This window comes from Corvus cornix, chromosome Z, assembly GCF_000738735.6.
Source record: "Corvus cornix cornix isolate S_Up_H32 chromosome Z, ASM73873v5, whole genome shotgun sequence".
Taxonomy (NCBI): Eukaryota; Metazoa; Chordata; class Aves; order Passeriformes; family Corvidae; genus Corvus; species Corvus cornix.
The window spans coordinates 63,530,206-63,547,255 of NC_046357.1; the positions used below are offsets into that span (position 1 = coordinate 63,530,206).

Consider the following 17,050-nt stretch of genomic DNA (forward strand, 5'->3'; position numbering starts at 1 on the left):
GTTGAAATCCCCCAGTGATTTTCATAGTATTCTGACTGCTGTGGCAGTTTTTATAACCAGAAGATTGTTGATTAATTTTACTTACTCGTTAACATTGTTATTCCATATGATGATTCCTTCCTGCACTTGGTTTCTGTCCTGAGCTTGTACTCTGGCAGTGTGATGTGCTGAAAAATGTGCAAGAAAGAAAGAACAAGTGCTGTCACCCTCGTTATATTTACACCCATGGCAAAAAAATAAGTCCAGATTGTCTCAAAATTCTGTAAACAGCTGTCAGTGCATGCTCATAGCATATCATGTTTTTTGGGTCCAGTTTTGATATCAAAAAATACCCTTTTCTCTATTTCTTTGTCTTCACTTCTGTGCCACAGCATATGCATGAACATGGTCTTGATAGAGAAGGAGTCTTTCTTTCGATGGCCTGGTTGAGAGAATCTGTGGGTGGACTTGGCAGTGGTAGGTGTATACTTGGACTTGGTGACCATACTGGCGTTTTTCAACCTAAATTATTCTATGTTTTTATAATTCTGTGATTCTCATTAGCCTGTCACTCTTCAGCCTGGGCTTTAAATGCACTGTCCAGTTCATTATGCCCCTTAAGCATCACCAGGGTCTGAGGAAGCAAGTTATAAACTGTGCACAGGATGCCAAAGAGGTTGCAATTCAGCACCCTGACACCAGCACAAATACCCTTCGAGTCTTTAGTACTGTCCTCAATGAATGTTCCTGTTCCAGACTGAGACGTCCTCTGCAATTTCACATTGTTGGATATGGGTGTGGGCAGCTGCACTGGCAAGTACTGATTTTGGAGTCCTCAGTAGTGCTCCTGAAGCAGTGATATACTGGCCTCACTGGCAGTGCCCATTTGAGGAGGACCTTCATCTGCCCATTTCTTTCCTCCCTGTGATGCAGAACTCTGCCCTTTCTCTGGCACAGCTGCTTATGAGACTGCTCTGTAAGCTGAATTATGGCTTTAAGAACAACAGAAACCCCAACCTGACACAGTAATGCTCAACAGTAAATCAGAGGCAGTAGAAACTTGGAAAGTCAGCAGTGCCAACCTAGCCAGCACTTCACATTATCATCTCACCTGATAAGGACAGTAGAGCAGAACAGCATTTTACTCTGATAAGGAGAGTAGAACAGAACAGCACAGCCTTGGAGAAATAGATGAAGGATGCAGTTCAGGCAAACAGAAGCCATGCAAAACACAAGCAGGATGCCAGCTCAGCTCTGCTGACAAAGCAGAAGTTATGCAAAACAACAATATTGCACTTACTCAAAAGCAGGGATCAAGCCACATAAAAAGGACATGGGACATTGAAAACCACCAAAGAACCTATAAGGAGTTCTAATCAGGGGTGCAGCTATGTCAACTAAATTAATATATAAACAGCTAGTAATGGGGGATAGCTAATGAATATGTGGTCAGTGTGTATGATAAACACTGTTCACCCAATGCTCAGGACACACAATTGGAGGAAGGATCCCCTGAGTGACCAGCACGCTGCACTAAAGAATGCCTGCTCTCTAATACTCAAAACTGTGTTAGAAAGTTCCTATCTGGCTGATGTCAGTATCATGCCAGGTAGCACACTAAACGGACAACTCACAGACAGTGAATGAAAATGTACAGGGATTTCCAGAGGAATCTTTACAAAAGTAAAAATCATATGCATGAAGGCTAATCCTTTTGATCTCATGATAGTTGAATGGTAGAGTTTTTTCAGTTCTAGTCCTAGGCTCTAATCAAGATATTATTTTGAACAGAGTATTTCCATGTATGACCTGGTACATGCATGCACTTAGGTTCTGGTGGAGATAAATACAAAATCAGATATTTAAAGTGCAGGCCAATGTTATATAAAGGATGCTGCAGTTTAAAAAAAAAAGAAAAGAAAATATGAGAACCTTTCTTTCTGTATACTAACAATTGCTGACATTATCTACAGATTTTCATGGCAATTTTTGGTGATTTGTGATGGGGAGAAAAATATGTTTGTGTTAAATGAAGCACCTGGTGGATAAGTATATGTTTATTTTACACAATTTTCCTCTCATGAAGTGAAAATTTGCCAAACAGATGTATTTTTGGAAAGGGAAAGCAAATAATTCTGCACTTACTTGGGAAAACTGATGCTTAGCAGTATCATATAATAGCTATATCCCCAAATCCCTCTGGCATGAAACAGTAGGTTTTTTCCTGCTTTTTGAATATGAACAGGTCAGCTATTAGACTGATGTTCACACAACAATCAGCTACAAGCCTCTTGGAACTGCCTGAAAAAGAGGATGAAATAGAAAGGGTCATAGGTATAATTTATATAACATTTCAGATTTGATACAATCTGATATGGGACCTGTCAGAGAAGTAATATGTGTGTGTGTGTGCAAACATCTGTATGGGTGCTTTTTAGTTGTGTGAAGCAAAATAATAATCAATTTTCAGCAGAACTGTGGCTTTTTTGTTTATTTTAGAAAAAGGCCACTGCACTCTCTCAAACTGTACTTCCCTTCTTTAAACTAAGATTCTCAGTTGGATTTTGGTATTCAAAGTTTCCTTTCAGATCTGGCCCAGCTGCAATTTTTCCCCTTAAAGTGGTGTTCTTGGTGGTCTGTATCATTTTAGTGATGATATAATCCAAAATATTCCTCAAATTAGAATAATACCAATCAAAAGAAAACTCTCTTTTCTATATATAATAAGAGTAGAATTAATTTTAGTGTTGTCAGTCTTAATTCAACCATGTTTTCCTCTTGTAGTATTGCTTTAAAATCAGAATTTCTTCTCAACTTGAAATTTGCCAAAGTTATCTAATCGTGTAGGTTCCAAGTCCTTTTGATTTTTAATGCAAGATGCTTTTTAGTATGTTTTCCTGATTTATGCTAGAACATTAAGATGGAAACCATTTTTGTATTGAACTTAAATGTTCAATATAGCAAAACTTTGAGAGTAACAAAAGTAACTATTTCCTGCATAAAACCTAACATTATTACTGTGCAGATAGGCTAGTTTAACTTGATTTTTATTGTTTTTCTGGCAAAGGGTTTAATTGAAATAGAATGTAAAAGCAGGGAAAAGTAGCACACTCACACACACACATGCACGCACACATATGTGGAAGCTGTGGTAGACAATTAGCAGAACATTTCTTTCTAGAAGTCCTGCACAGATGACTCACTGAAAACAAAAGGTAGAGGGATCCCTTCTGTCTGCATTGCTTCTTTGCCCCAAGAAGTCTGAAGCCTTTGGAAGCAAGAATTAGGACAATTTTTATTGATTCTGTGTCATTTTCTGTTGAGAGAAAGGTTTCGTACTGTGCAAGAAAGCACTGGACCTTGAAGCTGATCTTTGTGAGTTAAAGGGTGAACTGTATCTAGCAAGCAAAACTGTAATATGAGTAAATACTGTCTTACAGCATCACTTCACAGTGAACTTGTAATTTTCTAGTGGGGACATCTATGTACTCTCAATGTCATGATACTCACAGGACATAATTTTACTCTAACTGTACGAGTAAATATTAAATTCTGGCTACTCCTTCAGAAAAGCTAGTACAATATGTGGCTCTGTGTAGACAGGGTGTGCTTCACTCTCCCAATGCCAGCTTAAATTACAGACAATAAAAATGAGTAAAAACTACTGACTTTGTATTTGACAAGTATTTCTTAGTAAGCTTAATTCAAAGACCATGTGAATAGCAGAAATTCCTCCTTGTCTTTATATGCAAAACAAAACCACATCTATAGAGCTATCACAGTTAGTGTAAAACAATTCCTGTCAATGAAACATAGCAGTATTTAGGGGTTTTTTGCTGGTTTTAGACATGGCAGACACATATCTAACTTGCATAAAATAAATAGACTATCACTAATGTCTCACATATGTAAATACTCTACTAGGTGCACAGCATGCATATATAATCCATTAAGCACATGTTTATGTAAGCAAGATTTAAAATACTATGATTTGATGAGATAACTGGCATGTTTGAATGACTGAAGGAGTTCTGGACTTTGGTGAAGAATTAATCAAGTTAATCTGAATATGTATAGGCAGGTTTTGAAGTTACTGAACTATTTTGTGTGGCTTAGGATTTCTCAAACTATACTGCTTCTTTTCTTATGAAGTGTATTCATAAACACAACTATTGTAAGTTTTCCTTGATGGTGTCTGACTTCTGTTATACAGCAGCAATGCTGAAGAAACTAGCCAGGTGGTACAAAAACATGCAGATCTCAGATAAAACACACACGGGTGAGAGAAACATGAAAAAAAGGACCTTTTCTTGTAAGGAGACATTTTCTCCGGAATTATGTCACTCATCAAATCAACAGCATGCCTCTGCTTTTGAACTCAAGTATAATGAAATTGAAAACTGAGGAATAAGAATCTTACTCCCTTCTAATTACTTCTGCTTGTTTCATTTAATCTTGGGTAATTATTTATTCATATGCAAAATGTACAGGAGTAGAATTTCCATCCATTGTTCTGAAAGGCGATAAACATTAGCTGATTGTCACAGAAGTAAAACAGTTGTAAATCATGACTGACAGATTGTTTTGTATATTAGAAAAAACTGCCACATTCCACCAGTGGAAATGGTTCTGTTTTTCCAAATACGAAACTTCAAAAGTATTACCATAAAATTGAGTTAATAAATTCAAAAACTATTATTTGGAAAAAATATCAAATACAGAAAAGTTTTAAGTGAGCAGACCAATTGATTGTTAATTTGAACTTTGGTCAGCCATAAATTTAGTTTATATTACAGCACACAGAAAATGGCTGTGCTCAGCATGGTAGAATTGTCAGTTATTGATTTCACCATTCCGTGAGGTAACTTCATAACCATACATTTCTTAAAAACAGATTGCCAAGTTTTCAGTCCCAGCATGATTGTACTGGTGCTCAGCTGAGTGATCATGAGAGAAGCAAGATGATCATGGGGAAGTGACACATTTCAGTCACAGTGCTGGGAGATCTGTGCTGGGATAGGATTAATGTAGATGTCAAAGAGCGTCAACTTTCTTTTGCAGTTGAATGATAAAGCTACAGTCCAGGCTGGAAAAGAAAAGTGGTATTGTTAGAACGGAGCAAGAAATAGACAGCAGCAGTTATATCTGGTCAATTATTATTTCTCTTTTATGGCTTTTTTAACTGAAGATAAAATCCTAGGGTTGCAGAGAACGGTTCATGGTTTTTGCTTGGTTTTAAGATCAACTGTCTTTTCATTGTCTGTTCTGTGTTTCCTGACATACTAAAGAAAAGTCATAGCTCTGATTTCCCTGCATTTGTCAAAATGCAAGTTGGTTTCAGTGAAAACTTTTAATTACAAGTTTTTGTGAAATATGTAAAAATACTTGACTGAGATAGAGTGGGGTTTTACTCTCAATGCCTTTACAGGAAAAAGAAATGCCTTGATCAACAGTATTTGAACCAGAATCTGTGTTTTGCCCTCTATTTTGTTCCAAAAATGCCACAGTTTGTGCCTCCTTATGGAGAAAAGATCTGGGAAAACACTGGAGGGAAGATGAGCTTTAAATGGCAGAGGAAGGAGGACCAATAACCAAAGAAATCGTTGCTACTGCCTCTGTCAAGAGAAAACAGTAATGGTTGGAAATGGAGTTTTCCAGTAGTGTGTAGTTTGGGAAGCAGCTGTCATTTAATGGCTGGCTCTGCTACAGGAAATTTACCCATTTCTGGTCCTGCTGTTCAAGGAGTAGGGTAGGGAAGGCTCCTCTAGCCCTTGCTCTCCTCTTGCCAGTGGTACCACAGTAATTACTCTTAAAAGAGCAAATCACATGCATACCCTGCAGCAGGGAATGATAAAATTTTTCCCAGCATCTGTTATCTGGGGAGAGTTAATATGGTAGGCCTGTGCTAGTATTTTCAGTGGCAATTTGAATTAGCAGGGTGCATCTGCTGTTGCACAAGTCAGTGGAATACCCACCTCTTGCTCAGGATATTTCATCATATGTACATTAAATACATATCTTGTCATTCTAAAATTACACATTATATACATATAATAATGCATATTGTAATACATACATTTGCATGTATGTATGCATATGTAAGTTTACAACATATCTGTTTCTAGCCCTTGTGGTTGTAAATCCTAATCAACAACAGCCAATGCATGAAATAAGAACTACCCTCAGAAATCACATCACAGCTGTCTCACAGTGTTTCTTGCTCTGTTTTTGGTTTTTTGTTGATGATCCTAGGTCTTCTTCATTTTTATAAGCATTGAAAAGCCAGAAAATTTATGCCAGCACAGATTGTCAGGATAGGTTTGTTCTAAATAGCAAAGGATTTATGAATGCAAGATTCCTGAACAGTGCAAAATAGAAAAATCTGTAAAATAGATGGTTGCCTATTTTATTTTACGAGATTTATTTAATTCTTGTAACTAATGCATAAATATTTAGCTCTCCTTTTCTAGTTTTTCTCACCATTTTATCCATGAGTGCCATCTGATACAGAAAATTGGTCCATTTCTTATAAAAAACCACACAGTCAACTTTACACAGGCAACTTCTGTGATTGTGTATTCTGTGTGATAGAATCCTGATTCTTCTATAGAAGTCAGATTTTTCATATTATATTCATTTTAGATTCCATAGAAATTTAAATTCACATAATGCTTAATAATAACGTAACTGTAAGAATTTGAATGAGGATATATTTGACATTTAATTTCACAAGCACTTAGTTTCATGAAAAAGCCATGTTACTAGTGATAGCAGCAAACCTAGCACAATTACTGGGTAATAGCAGACAATGACATGTGCCAAACTGGAAGAAACATTTGTACTTATAACAGATTGCAAATATGGAAAACAAAACCATCTGTCAGGGTATTTCTCCCCTTCTCCCTTTTCCCTATCCATTCTATCTCTCCCTACAATTCTAGAATAACAAACATGCCCCGGAGAAGTAGTGTACCTTGGGGCTTAGTAATGACTGTCCAAGTTTTTAAGAGAAGGAATCACCTGCAGCATGCACAGTGTGTGCATAGGTGTCACAAGCTATGTAGTATCTCCAGCTACAGGGTCAGGTGCTTATGATGTGTAAGACCAACTCTCCACTCAGTTGCCATGGTTTTACACCAGTGCATATTATCAAAAGTAATTTGAATGTTTATCAGTATTTTCTGGCACAAGGATCATCTTGTGGTTAAGGGTCTTTTTATGGTTGCATCTCAAATAATTTCCTCTTACTCTTCTTTCTTCATTTGTCCCATCCCTGGGGAGTTCTAGGCCAGGGTGGATGGGCCTCTGAGCAGCCTGATCTAGTAGAAGGTGTCTCTGCCTGTGGCAGGGGTGTTGGAACTTGGTTCCTTCAAATTCAAACCATTCTGTGACTCATTTCTGAGTATAGGATGTGCAGAAATTAGTTTTGTTGTTCCTCTTCCTCCCCTTAAGAGTTTTTTAGAGGTTATGTTCTAGTTAACTGTTACCTGCTCACCCCCCATGGCACCAAACAAGAGAGGAGAAGGCTCAGCTGCCTCTGTGAGATTTGCTTCTTGGGAAAGTGCAGCACACCCAAGTGCACTAGGTCAGGGTTCTTTCCATCATGCTGCATGAACCTGGATGATAGGACAGGGTATTTATGGGCATCTCAGCCACTGCAGTGGCCCATGTGCTTGTAAACACAGACCTTCCTTTTTCAGGCTTTTAAATGAATACACCAAAATGGCTTTAAGGAACAGGCAAATTTTTGTTATATATAACATTAACATCAGGCAGCAAATCAGGATAGGCATCAGTCCCAGCAGCCTGCAGCAGCATCCATAACCTGTCCTAAACCTCAGGGTGCAGTTTGGCATTACAACTATGTCATCCTTGTTAGGGTACTGCAGCAGACTTTATCCCTTTTCCTTATTTTTGGTGTTGGGATTTTTTTTTAATTGTATTTTTTTACTGTATTTTATTGCAGCCTCACATTGAGACTCTCCATCCAGTTTCATCCAAAGGAAAATTCTTGTTATGAATTTGTTTATTAATTGTTTGTAGAGAGAATTTTCTGGTGATGAGCCAGATTAACAGACTTGCTGTTGATGGATCAGGTACCAGGCAGGTGGCCATGCATGCAGCTAGGATTACTGGCAGTTACAGAGCACTCACAGTTCTGCTGTAATGTGAAGCAGATGTAGTCCTAGTCTGTTTAAGAATGGGGTCTCAAGACAACTTTGGTCTGTAGGAAGTGGTCCCGTTTCCGTTGTGACTTGCCTGTATATTACCACTCCTGGCTGCTTGTTCCCAGTCCCTCCTTTTCAGTGTTACGGGCACCTTTGCTCTTCTGGTCCTGCAGTGGGGCAGCTCAGGACACTAAACCAGCATGAAAATACCATTTTAGTACCCCTCTTCTGACATAAGCAATGTCAGACATCTGATAAATCTCCAAGCCCATTAACTAGGACACTCTTCTCTTTTGCAGTGTGTGACAAGAGAGCAAACTGAAGTCCGTCTGTCCAGGATCCTACCTGTACAAGTAGTCCTTTTCCTCAGTACAGTCTTGTTAAGCATCTGGAAGTGTTTTATTCCCCTGATTCAAAAAATGCCTGCTGGAATGAAAGGATGGTATTAATCAGGATTTAAAAGAGAAGATTTCTGATTGTGCTCCATTTTTTCTCTAACCTCAACGTTTCTTCATTATAATTTTTCACTGTCTTAAGGATTTTCCCTTACTTTCCCTTTCTTTTGTCTATGTCCATCTTTTGTTATAATTTCCCTTTTTTTCTCTCCTGTTTTTCAGTTGCGATCAAGCTCGGAGCTTGGCCAGGACATCCTGAATGACTGCCTTGCAATCCAGCCCCTCCAGCCAGCCCTGTCACCACATGATGCTGTAGATAATACCATGGGACATTCCCCAGGGCCTGCTTGTGATATTTACCCAGGTATAGAATAAGACAGATAAAAAACTGCTGTATTATTGCTTGCTTAATATTAGGAATAATTTTGCAGAGTAGAATGTACTCTTAAATCCGTATCTATCTCGTAAGAAGGCTAGAATATGAAAAGTAATATAAAAAAAGATTTTAAACATGTTTTTATAAGTTTTTTGGACAAATCATACATATCCATGAAAAGACCTAATGCAACATAGAGGGATGTTTTTGCTCTATAGGCATTTGATTCTGCTACCAATTCACTTCTACCATTCCTTGTAGACATCTTGAACACATTAAGCTTCATTTAAAATCACACTGTTTTTCCTCTGCCTTATTTGTGGATCACATATCAGGTTTTCAATTGATCTACATTAAGGAACTGAAATGCTTCATTATGAGCTCACATATTTTGACTATAAATATACAATAAACACATTTATACTATAAATGTAATAATCCTATTGTATTGTTTCAGTTAAATATCTGAGATTTTCCTACTAAAATACCTTTGTCATACCTGCCTACAATTGTACAATTGTTGTTCACATTTCAAATAAATTTGAAACAATTGGTAAGTTATGAATGATAATAAATCTCAAAGCTCAAGAGGGAGATGGGTAGGATACTCACAATGGGCAGGATGTTAACATTTTTAATGCAGTATTTTAATAGTTGTGAGGACATCTGTTTTTAACTTTCAGGCAGAACACATTACATCTTTTATCACTTCAACTTTTAAGTGAGAACCAGATGTAGGAAGTGAATGAATTGGCTTCATTGATGTTATCTGCAGTAATGAAAATTACATTATATGAAGTAGCCACTTCAATAAGTGGTTTTATTTTACTGAGAGGCTTGTAGAGCTATCAATTCTATTTCATATGTTTGTCAAGGCTGAGTTGTACAATAGTTGGTGATGATGTAGGTTTATATGACAAAAACCAGGACATTTAAAGCTGTGACTGATTGTATTCTAGTTTATTAAGTAGTTGCTATTACTTGTATGCTGTTAACTTTTAAATGCCTTAGTCTGAGTACAGAGTGAGTGTGACATTTGCTATGTGAAAGAAAAGGGAAATTTCATATCTTAGAGATATGATTTTGGCCAGAGAACCTCTAGGAACATGTCGCTGGTTATAGTTGCTTATTTTACGTTGTTCATTGAGAGGGAGTTGGATAGGGAGGAATGTTGGGATTTTAAAAAAATTATTTAATGGTTTTACCAAGTGTAACATGCAAAACTGAGAGATAATAAAGACTCAGCTTTTCACTTTTTTTCAAGTTCCTAGACAGAATGGAAGCTGGGATGGGACAGTGTGCCAGATGAGCTGTGACCAGATTTTCAGAAACTGAGGATATTCTCACAGGAGATTTCCACAGCAATTTTTTAAGCACTCCTCTCTAGCTTCCAGGCTGTGATTAAGTGTCCAGGTCTGTCTGCTGGGTCAGTCAAACACAGGCTGACAGTGGCTTGAACAACCTGCTGCCCAGGACAAGCTGGGTAAAGCTGCTGCTTCCAGCCAGCCCTTAGCTGGCAATTGTCTGCAGTCACGATGTCTCACAGACAGCTTCTGAGACTGAGACATTACTTTCTGTAGTCTCATTCATGCCTTGTCTTTCAGTACCTGATGTTTGCAGCACTGCTAACTATGAACATTCTTTGGTATAATAATTTATTTCGGTAGTTTCTTTCCTGGCATTGCTTCCTGTTGTATGACATTTTTTTATGGTAAATTGATTTTTATGGTAATTAATCAACGTACTCTTATCAGCATTAATTTCTGTGTAAGGAATAATCTGTTTTCTCTTACATGTGTTCCCAGCTGTCTATAACTTGGCAAATTTCTTGTAGTTTTATTCACTTGTGTTGTTTCATACCAGTTAACTGAGGGTACTATGTCAGGTATAGATCAATCCGTGTCACTCCATTTTGACAACCACCAAACCCATCTGAAATTAATTGTTTCATTAACTACTCACAGGGCTGCTACAGAATAATATACTATGTGAATACATTCCCTCCAACAGGCAGGGAATTATTTTACTGAAAGGGCAACATGAAAATTATTCATGTCCCACAGACAGAAAAGTAAAATACACAAAAGCATAAGTGTCCTGCCTCAGAGAAGCTGCCCTACAAAATTCTCTGGAAACAATTTTTTTTTTTGTAAATATAATTAACAGCTTGGAGACTTCTGAAAAATTAAATAAATTATTTTTACTGGGTACTGTTTGAGACAGCATATTAGCTGAAATGTCTCTGTGCTACTTTTAAAGTAGAAGGCAGAGTAGATCTTCATTCTTCCAGTGATGTCAAATCAAACTTTTCCTACTTGAAAGTGACTTGGCTTATGTTGATGCACATTTCAAGCAAAGATAGGTTTTATTTCCTGTAGAAGAAATCTACAGAATAAATATTTGAAAGCAAAGTATTAGAAATAAGTAAGAAATGTCAAAAGTATATGTTTAGATGCAAAATTCCATTTTCACTTACATAGTGGAACACCTGTAGTGACCACTGTACAGTTTCTCAGTACTGTTAAAATACAGAATCTATAAACACAGACACATTTAAACGAAATACAACAATCTTTTTTATTATTTATCTATTACTTGAAGTTAAGTCTCCAAAAATGTTTTTTCTTATCTTGTAGTCTTTATGACTTCATAGAAGAAATCCAAACTGAGTATAATCTTACTAATACAGTGAAGGAGCATGACAGATCGTTTGCTTAAAAATGACACAAAATTACACTTACGGGTCTAAAGCAAGTGGACAGACTGAGGGCTAAGCATTGTGATAGCATCTAGGTTTTAATTTTGAACAATACCTAGGCTTTTGGGTTTATTCAGTTCACACAATGAAGATGTGAGTGATGCATTCATAATAAGAACATGGGGATTATGTTTTTTCTACTGTGAAATAGTATGAACTTACTTTGTACAGAGCAATCTAGAGTCACTAAAACTGGAAGAATCATAAATAATGCAGCAGGAAAAAAACCCATCTTTTTACTGTGCTGATTGGATAAAACTTGACCATTTCATATTTAACCATAAGCCAGAATGTGTAATTCATTTATAAGCAGTTACTGGATATCACACTCAGCTCTGCTCCAAAGCAAGAAGCTCTTTCTAAAGCTTGTCAACTGCATGATTTTCTTTGTAAGTTGAAATTTTAAAATTGTATCAGGAAAGTTACAGAACTTCTTTGAATTCTAAGTATTTTTAAAACAATGTCTTATGCTGTATTGTGAAACTTCAATCTAACTACTTCTATGTGTATGACTGGCTGTGCTTTGCTTAAGTAACACCTTTCTTTGGTTTTTTCCCCCACTGAAATAGTACCAAGCTGGGTGCTCTGTGCACACAATAAGAAAAAAATCCAATCCCCCAGGAGTTTGTATCTAAGGTAATGTTAAGAAAGTAGGTAGGTACAACAGGCAGGTAGAGGATAAGGACACATTCAGGAATAATGAAAGAATTTTATTAAAGCAATTGTCCTAGTGAGTAAAACTCCCTAAGAGATGTCTGAGAAAAAAGCAGTCTGTATTTTTCAAAAAAAGTGGTCTGTTTTTTTTTTTTTTTTTTAAAAAGTAGTTTGTTAAGGGTGACAGCCTTGGAAAATAGTTACAGCTCATTCCTGTAAGAAAAATAGAAGAATGAGAAGGAAAAACTGACACATGAATGGCCCTTGCTGTGAAAAACAGAATTGTATTTGCTGCATAGGGAATGGATGCAAAAGGAGCAGTAATGTAGGACTACCAATAACAAAGAGGATGTCTGTTGTCACCTTTCGGGCTGAATTTAAGTATTGCATACATATCTAGAACTCCTGCTAAATGTGCTGTAGTCCCGGGTAGGACCATACATGCATTACAGGGGGCAAAATGTGTTAATAACACTATCTTAGTTTAAGGAGGATAGTTTACTTCCCCTCAGACTTTCCCTTTTATTTACCCGTTTTACGAGTTTATAATTTCTATTTTGAGACAACTTAATGGTTTTCCAAAAATTGATGTAATTTTTGGGTTCACTCTTTTAGGAACATTTACCTATGGATTGCTACAACATTGTAGGCAATACGGCCACTTGCACCATTTATAGTTCCATTCATCGTGATGAGACTGAACTTCAGAAACTGCAATCCACTAAAAAGAAAGTAGAAGGCAGGGATGTGATCTAAAGATGCCATTTCAGGAATGGCTTAAAATACTAGTCTAGACCCTGCTTTATTGCTTCAGTACTTTAATGTTTTCCAGTATCTCTGATCTGCTTGCAAAATACCTGAAAAGAGATAGAGAGACCGTCAGCGCAGATGGTCCATGTGACAGACCAGCTTTGGAGACAGATTTGTTTTCTTTAAAATGCAATTTTGCCTTCTACTGTACTTCTTAATGCATGATGGCTTCTTGAGTTTCATGCACTCTGGAGACTTCAGATTTACAGATGAGCTGAGGATAAAGGTAAAACACACAATAGGGTTTTCACTTGCTGGGCTTACCACGTACAACTCAACACACCATATATCCACATATACCTGGCTACAAAATCCTGTAGGGAAGTGTGAGCTTCCTAGGGGAAGTGAAAGAGGAGAAAATATACAAGTGATGCTCCCAACTGCAAAAAGCATTTCATTATTTTCCTTCTGTGCAATAGTATATCAGTTGTTGTCAAGCACCTCATAAATATTCCTTGCAGAAATAGAAGGCTATATTTAATAATTAAAAAACCACAACCTTGCAACTGTATGTATGTTGTAACTAACTGACCTACAAAATTAAACCTTCACTCTCTTACTCCACATGGTAAGAACTCTCAGCCCTACTCCAAACTCATACTGTCAATAATCAGACAAGTATTTTGGTGGCAGAAATTGTTTTTAAGAGGGCTGATTTGATGGCAATAAGTCCAAGTTGCTCTCCAATTAGAGCATTGTTGATAATTTGCAAAGGAGAGGGTGTGATTCTTATGCATTTAAATAGGTTCCATGAAATTACAGGTTTCTGACTTGTTTGAAAAATAACTTTTTTTAGGCCTTAGATTCTGTAACATTTTAAATGCTACTTTTTGGCTTTTTTTTTTTTTTTTTAAAGAAACCTTATTCAGAATCATCATCTTCTCTTGCAACCACCTAATTTATTCCTATGCATTGTGAGGATACATGTGAATTTAACTTCTCATAGAGAATTGTTTTCAGAAATATTCTCATGGAAAATTCTTACGTGCTGATCAATGGATATAAGATGAAACTCCAGAAAAGAAAACATGACTCCTTCTCCTCTTTGGCTGAAATTTTGTGCTTGTCCCCCAGTCTGAGGTTCGCAGTCAGGACTAATTAGCTGTATCCATCTTGTAAATAATGTCATAGCTTGTACTTTTTAAGGGATGCAGAGGAACACCATTCACAATTCCTTGGTTTTTATTAGATTGAAGTTTTTTTGGTTTTTTTGGTTTTTTTTCAGAATATCTGAATCTGTTTAAAACTTCTTTAAAGGTGTTAGTTTATTTTGTATTGATAGAGAGAAAAACCTTCTTTGTAGAAACCTTTTTGTTAAGTAATCATAGAATGATAGAATCATAGAATGGTTTGTATTGGAAGAATTCTTAAGGATCATCTGGTTCCAACTCCCCTGCCATGAGCAGGGACACCTTCCACTGGACCAGGTTGCTAAGGGCCCCATCCAGACTAGCCTTGAAAACTTCCAGGGATGGGGCATCCACAACTTCTCTGGGCAACCTGTTCCAGTGCCTCACCACCCTCACAGTAAAGAATTTCTTCCTAACATCTAATCTAAACCTCTTTTTTTTTTTTTTCCCTTTAAAACCCACTTAAAACTAATGCTTAATTCTACATCTTTGTGTGTGGACATACATGGAGTGCTATACTGCATGCTGGTTGTCATGAACATTTGTTCAGTTTCATGCCCCTTGAATCAGGTATTTAAGGGGATCAGGACTGAAAAGACATTACCTTGTGAAGATATTTACCACCAACACTTTGATCAAGTAAATCACATGTAACAGCCAACCCACTAGGAAAGCTTGCCAAACACAGAGCTCCCAAGAATAAGTGGTCAAGTTTTCTAGCAGTTTCTAAAATAGTGTCCAAAGTTTTCTATTAGTCTTTGCCAGTGAAGTAACCTGTCACTGACAATATTTTTTGACTGCCATACATCTGTACACTGCTAATGCCTGACAATGTTGCCCTTCAGGTGTTATTTACAACATTCAGGTAGTAGGTTGGACCAGTGCCGTGTCTATGCTGGAAAGTTTTAGTAGTTGCATTTTTGCCAGGCAGAAGCTGCTAGTATTGTGATTTCATGTCACTGGGTGCCCATGGAGGTGCCTTTATTAACACAGTGCCTTGAAAGAAGCTTCACTGACAAAAGTTGTGTTGCACTGCCAGTAGATGTTCCCTGGTCTCCCACATTGTCATTTGTAGTGCTGCATTTGGAGACTTCATTACAAAGCATAACGGGAGCCCAGATGCACTCTTCTGGCATGCTGTGAGCATTTAACACACCCTGAGTAAAGGAATACATTTTTGCAGCTAATACACAGGCGCTTTTATCCTTAAATATCCTAGCTGGTCCTCTAGTCCCTGTCATAGTTAGCTCTTACTTTACACTGTGTATGGTCTCTTCATCAGAAACAGAAAAATAAAGTACTGTTGGGAAACCTAGCCAGAATGTTGTCAGTGGCTGCCTGTGCTTGGCTACAGATAGCCTTTTCCCAGAGACAGAATCCCCAGGTCTTAGCCAGTGCTGTGGGAACCTGTGCTACCACAGCCTGAACCAGCTAGAAAATGTGCAAGCATGATTTAGAAAATACTTGCCTGGAATACTAATCATGGTTGTGGCAGACAACAGCTATGTCAGGAAGAATAACTCGTGCTACCTTGTGCTGAAGACCCATCATAATCCAGCCTTTTTACTCCTGATCCTGAAGAGGTTAATTTTAAATGCAAAGATCACAGTACTGGTAAACTAAGCCACTGTATGTTTTTACATAGTTTTATTAGTTTTTGTCATGGTAAAATGCAAGTTACCCTATTTTGCCAAGGAATAATTTAAATAGTCTCTTTTTATTTAGACAATCGGGGTTTTCCTTTGCAGTGATTTATTAAATAGTCTCTCTGCTTTTTCTGTCAGAATGTGTAGTTGATTTTTTTCCAGTATTTTGTTCTGTGCTGCATGTAAGATAAAATAAGAATTTCAAAAGTTCATTCCTTTGGTTTTTTCTTCTGCACTTGTCTTGATGCTACCCTGAGAGACAGATGTGGAAAAAATAACTTTTGAAGTGCATAAGCAGAGTGGAAAAAACCGATTCCCTTGTCTTAGTAGGGAAATGCCCTCAGCCCTTTCTTTGTGAGTTACTCTGCTACCTTAAGTGATGCCTCATCTTTCTGTGGGATCTGCCTCCTCTGTTCCTCTTTAAGGTCTGGGATGTCTTCTACTGTCAGATCCCTGTCGTCACTTGGGTTATGATTAGGAGGCTCTTGTCCATACACAAAGTAGCAAACAGCAGAGCCTGGAACCAAGTTCAGCCTCCACTCCTCCAGCTTTGACCACCAGTGTCAACTTCCCCTAAACTTTGACATTACCTCTACAGCATCTATATTGGATATTTTTACTCACAAAGTGGTTTCCTGTCTTGCACTATCATTTCCACCAGCTGAAACGTGTCCAGGACTGCTCATTAATGAGGCTACAGCATAATTAGACTCCTGAGCCTTTTCTTCAATCTGCTTTACCTTAGTGAATATCCAGTGTGTCACAAAGGTGGACTTGTAAGGATTAATAGAGTCTTTCCAGAAATAAAATGAGGAGTTGGGAGATGAGATGAGTTTTCACCTTTTTGATCTTCTGTAGCAACAGTCACACCTGTGAATGAGAAAATGATGACCTGTGAAATCATTTTCTTGAAGACTGATCTGTGGTGAGGCTACCTCTAATGCAGTCTTTCTTCTGCTAGGATTGCTGCATCCATGCACATGTTTTAGCCTAGAAAGATGTTTTACTGGTGACAGTGCCCCCTGGGGAACTGGTTTAAATTCTAGGATTTTATCAAGAAACTCAAATCATTAGCTCCAACATATTCACTAGCATAATGTAATTTTTATAGGTAGAATTCTATTCTGTAAACTA

The 17,050-nt window shown here is 37.4% G+C and overlaps 1 protein-coding gene across 5 annotated transcripts in view; it reads left to right on the plus strand.

The window, feature by feature from the left end:
* Nucleotides 1-17,050, plus strand: part of GLIS3 (GLIS family zinc finger 3) — a 161,394-nt gene that overhangs the window by 124,009 nt on the left and 20,335 nt on the right. For all 5 annotated transcript variants that reach the window (XM_039567598.1, XM_039567599.1, XM_039567601.1 and 2 more), the window contains exon 6: nt 8,765-8,906. In XM_039567598.1, coding sequence (XP_039423532.1) covers nt 8,765-8,906 — 142 coding nt within the window. The remainder of the gene's footprint in view (nt 1-8,764; nt 8,907-17,050) is intronic.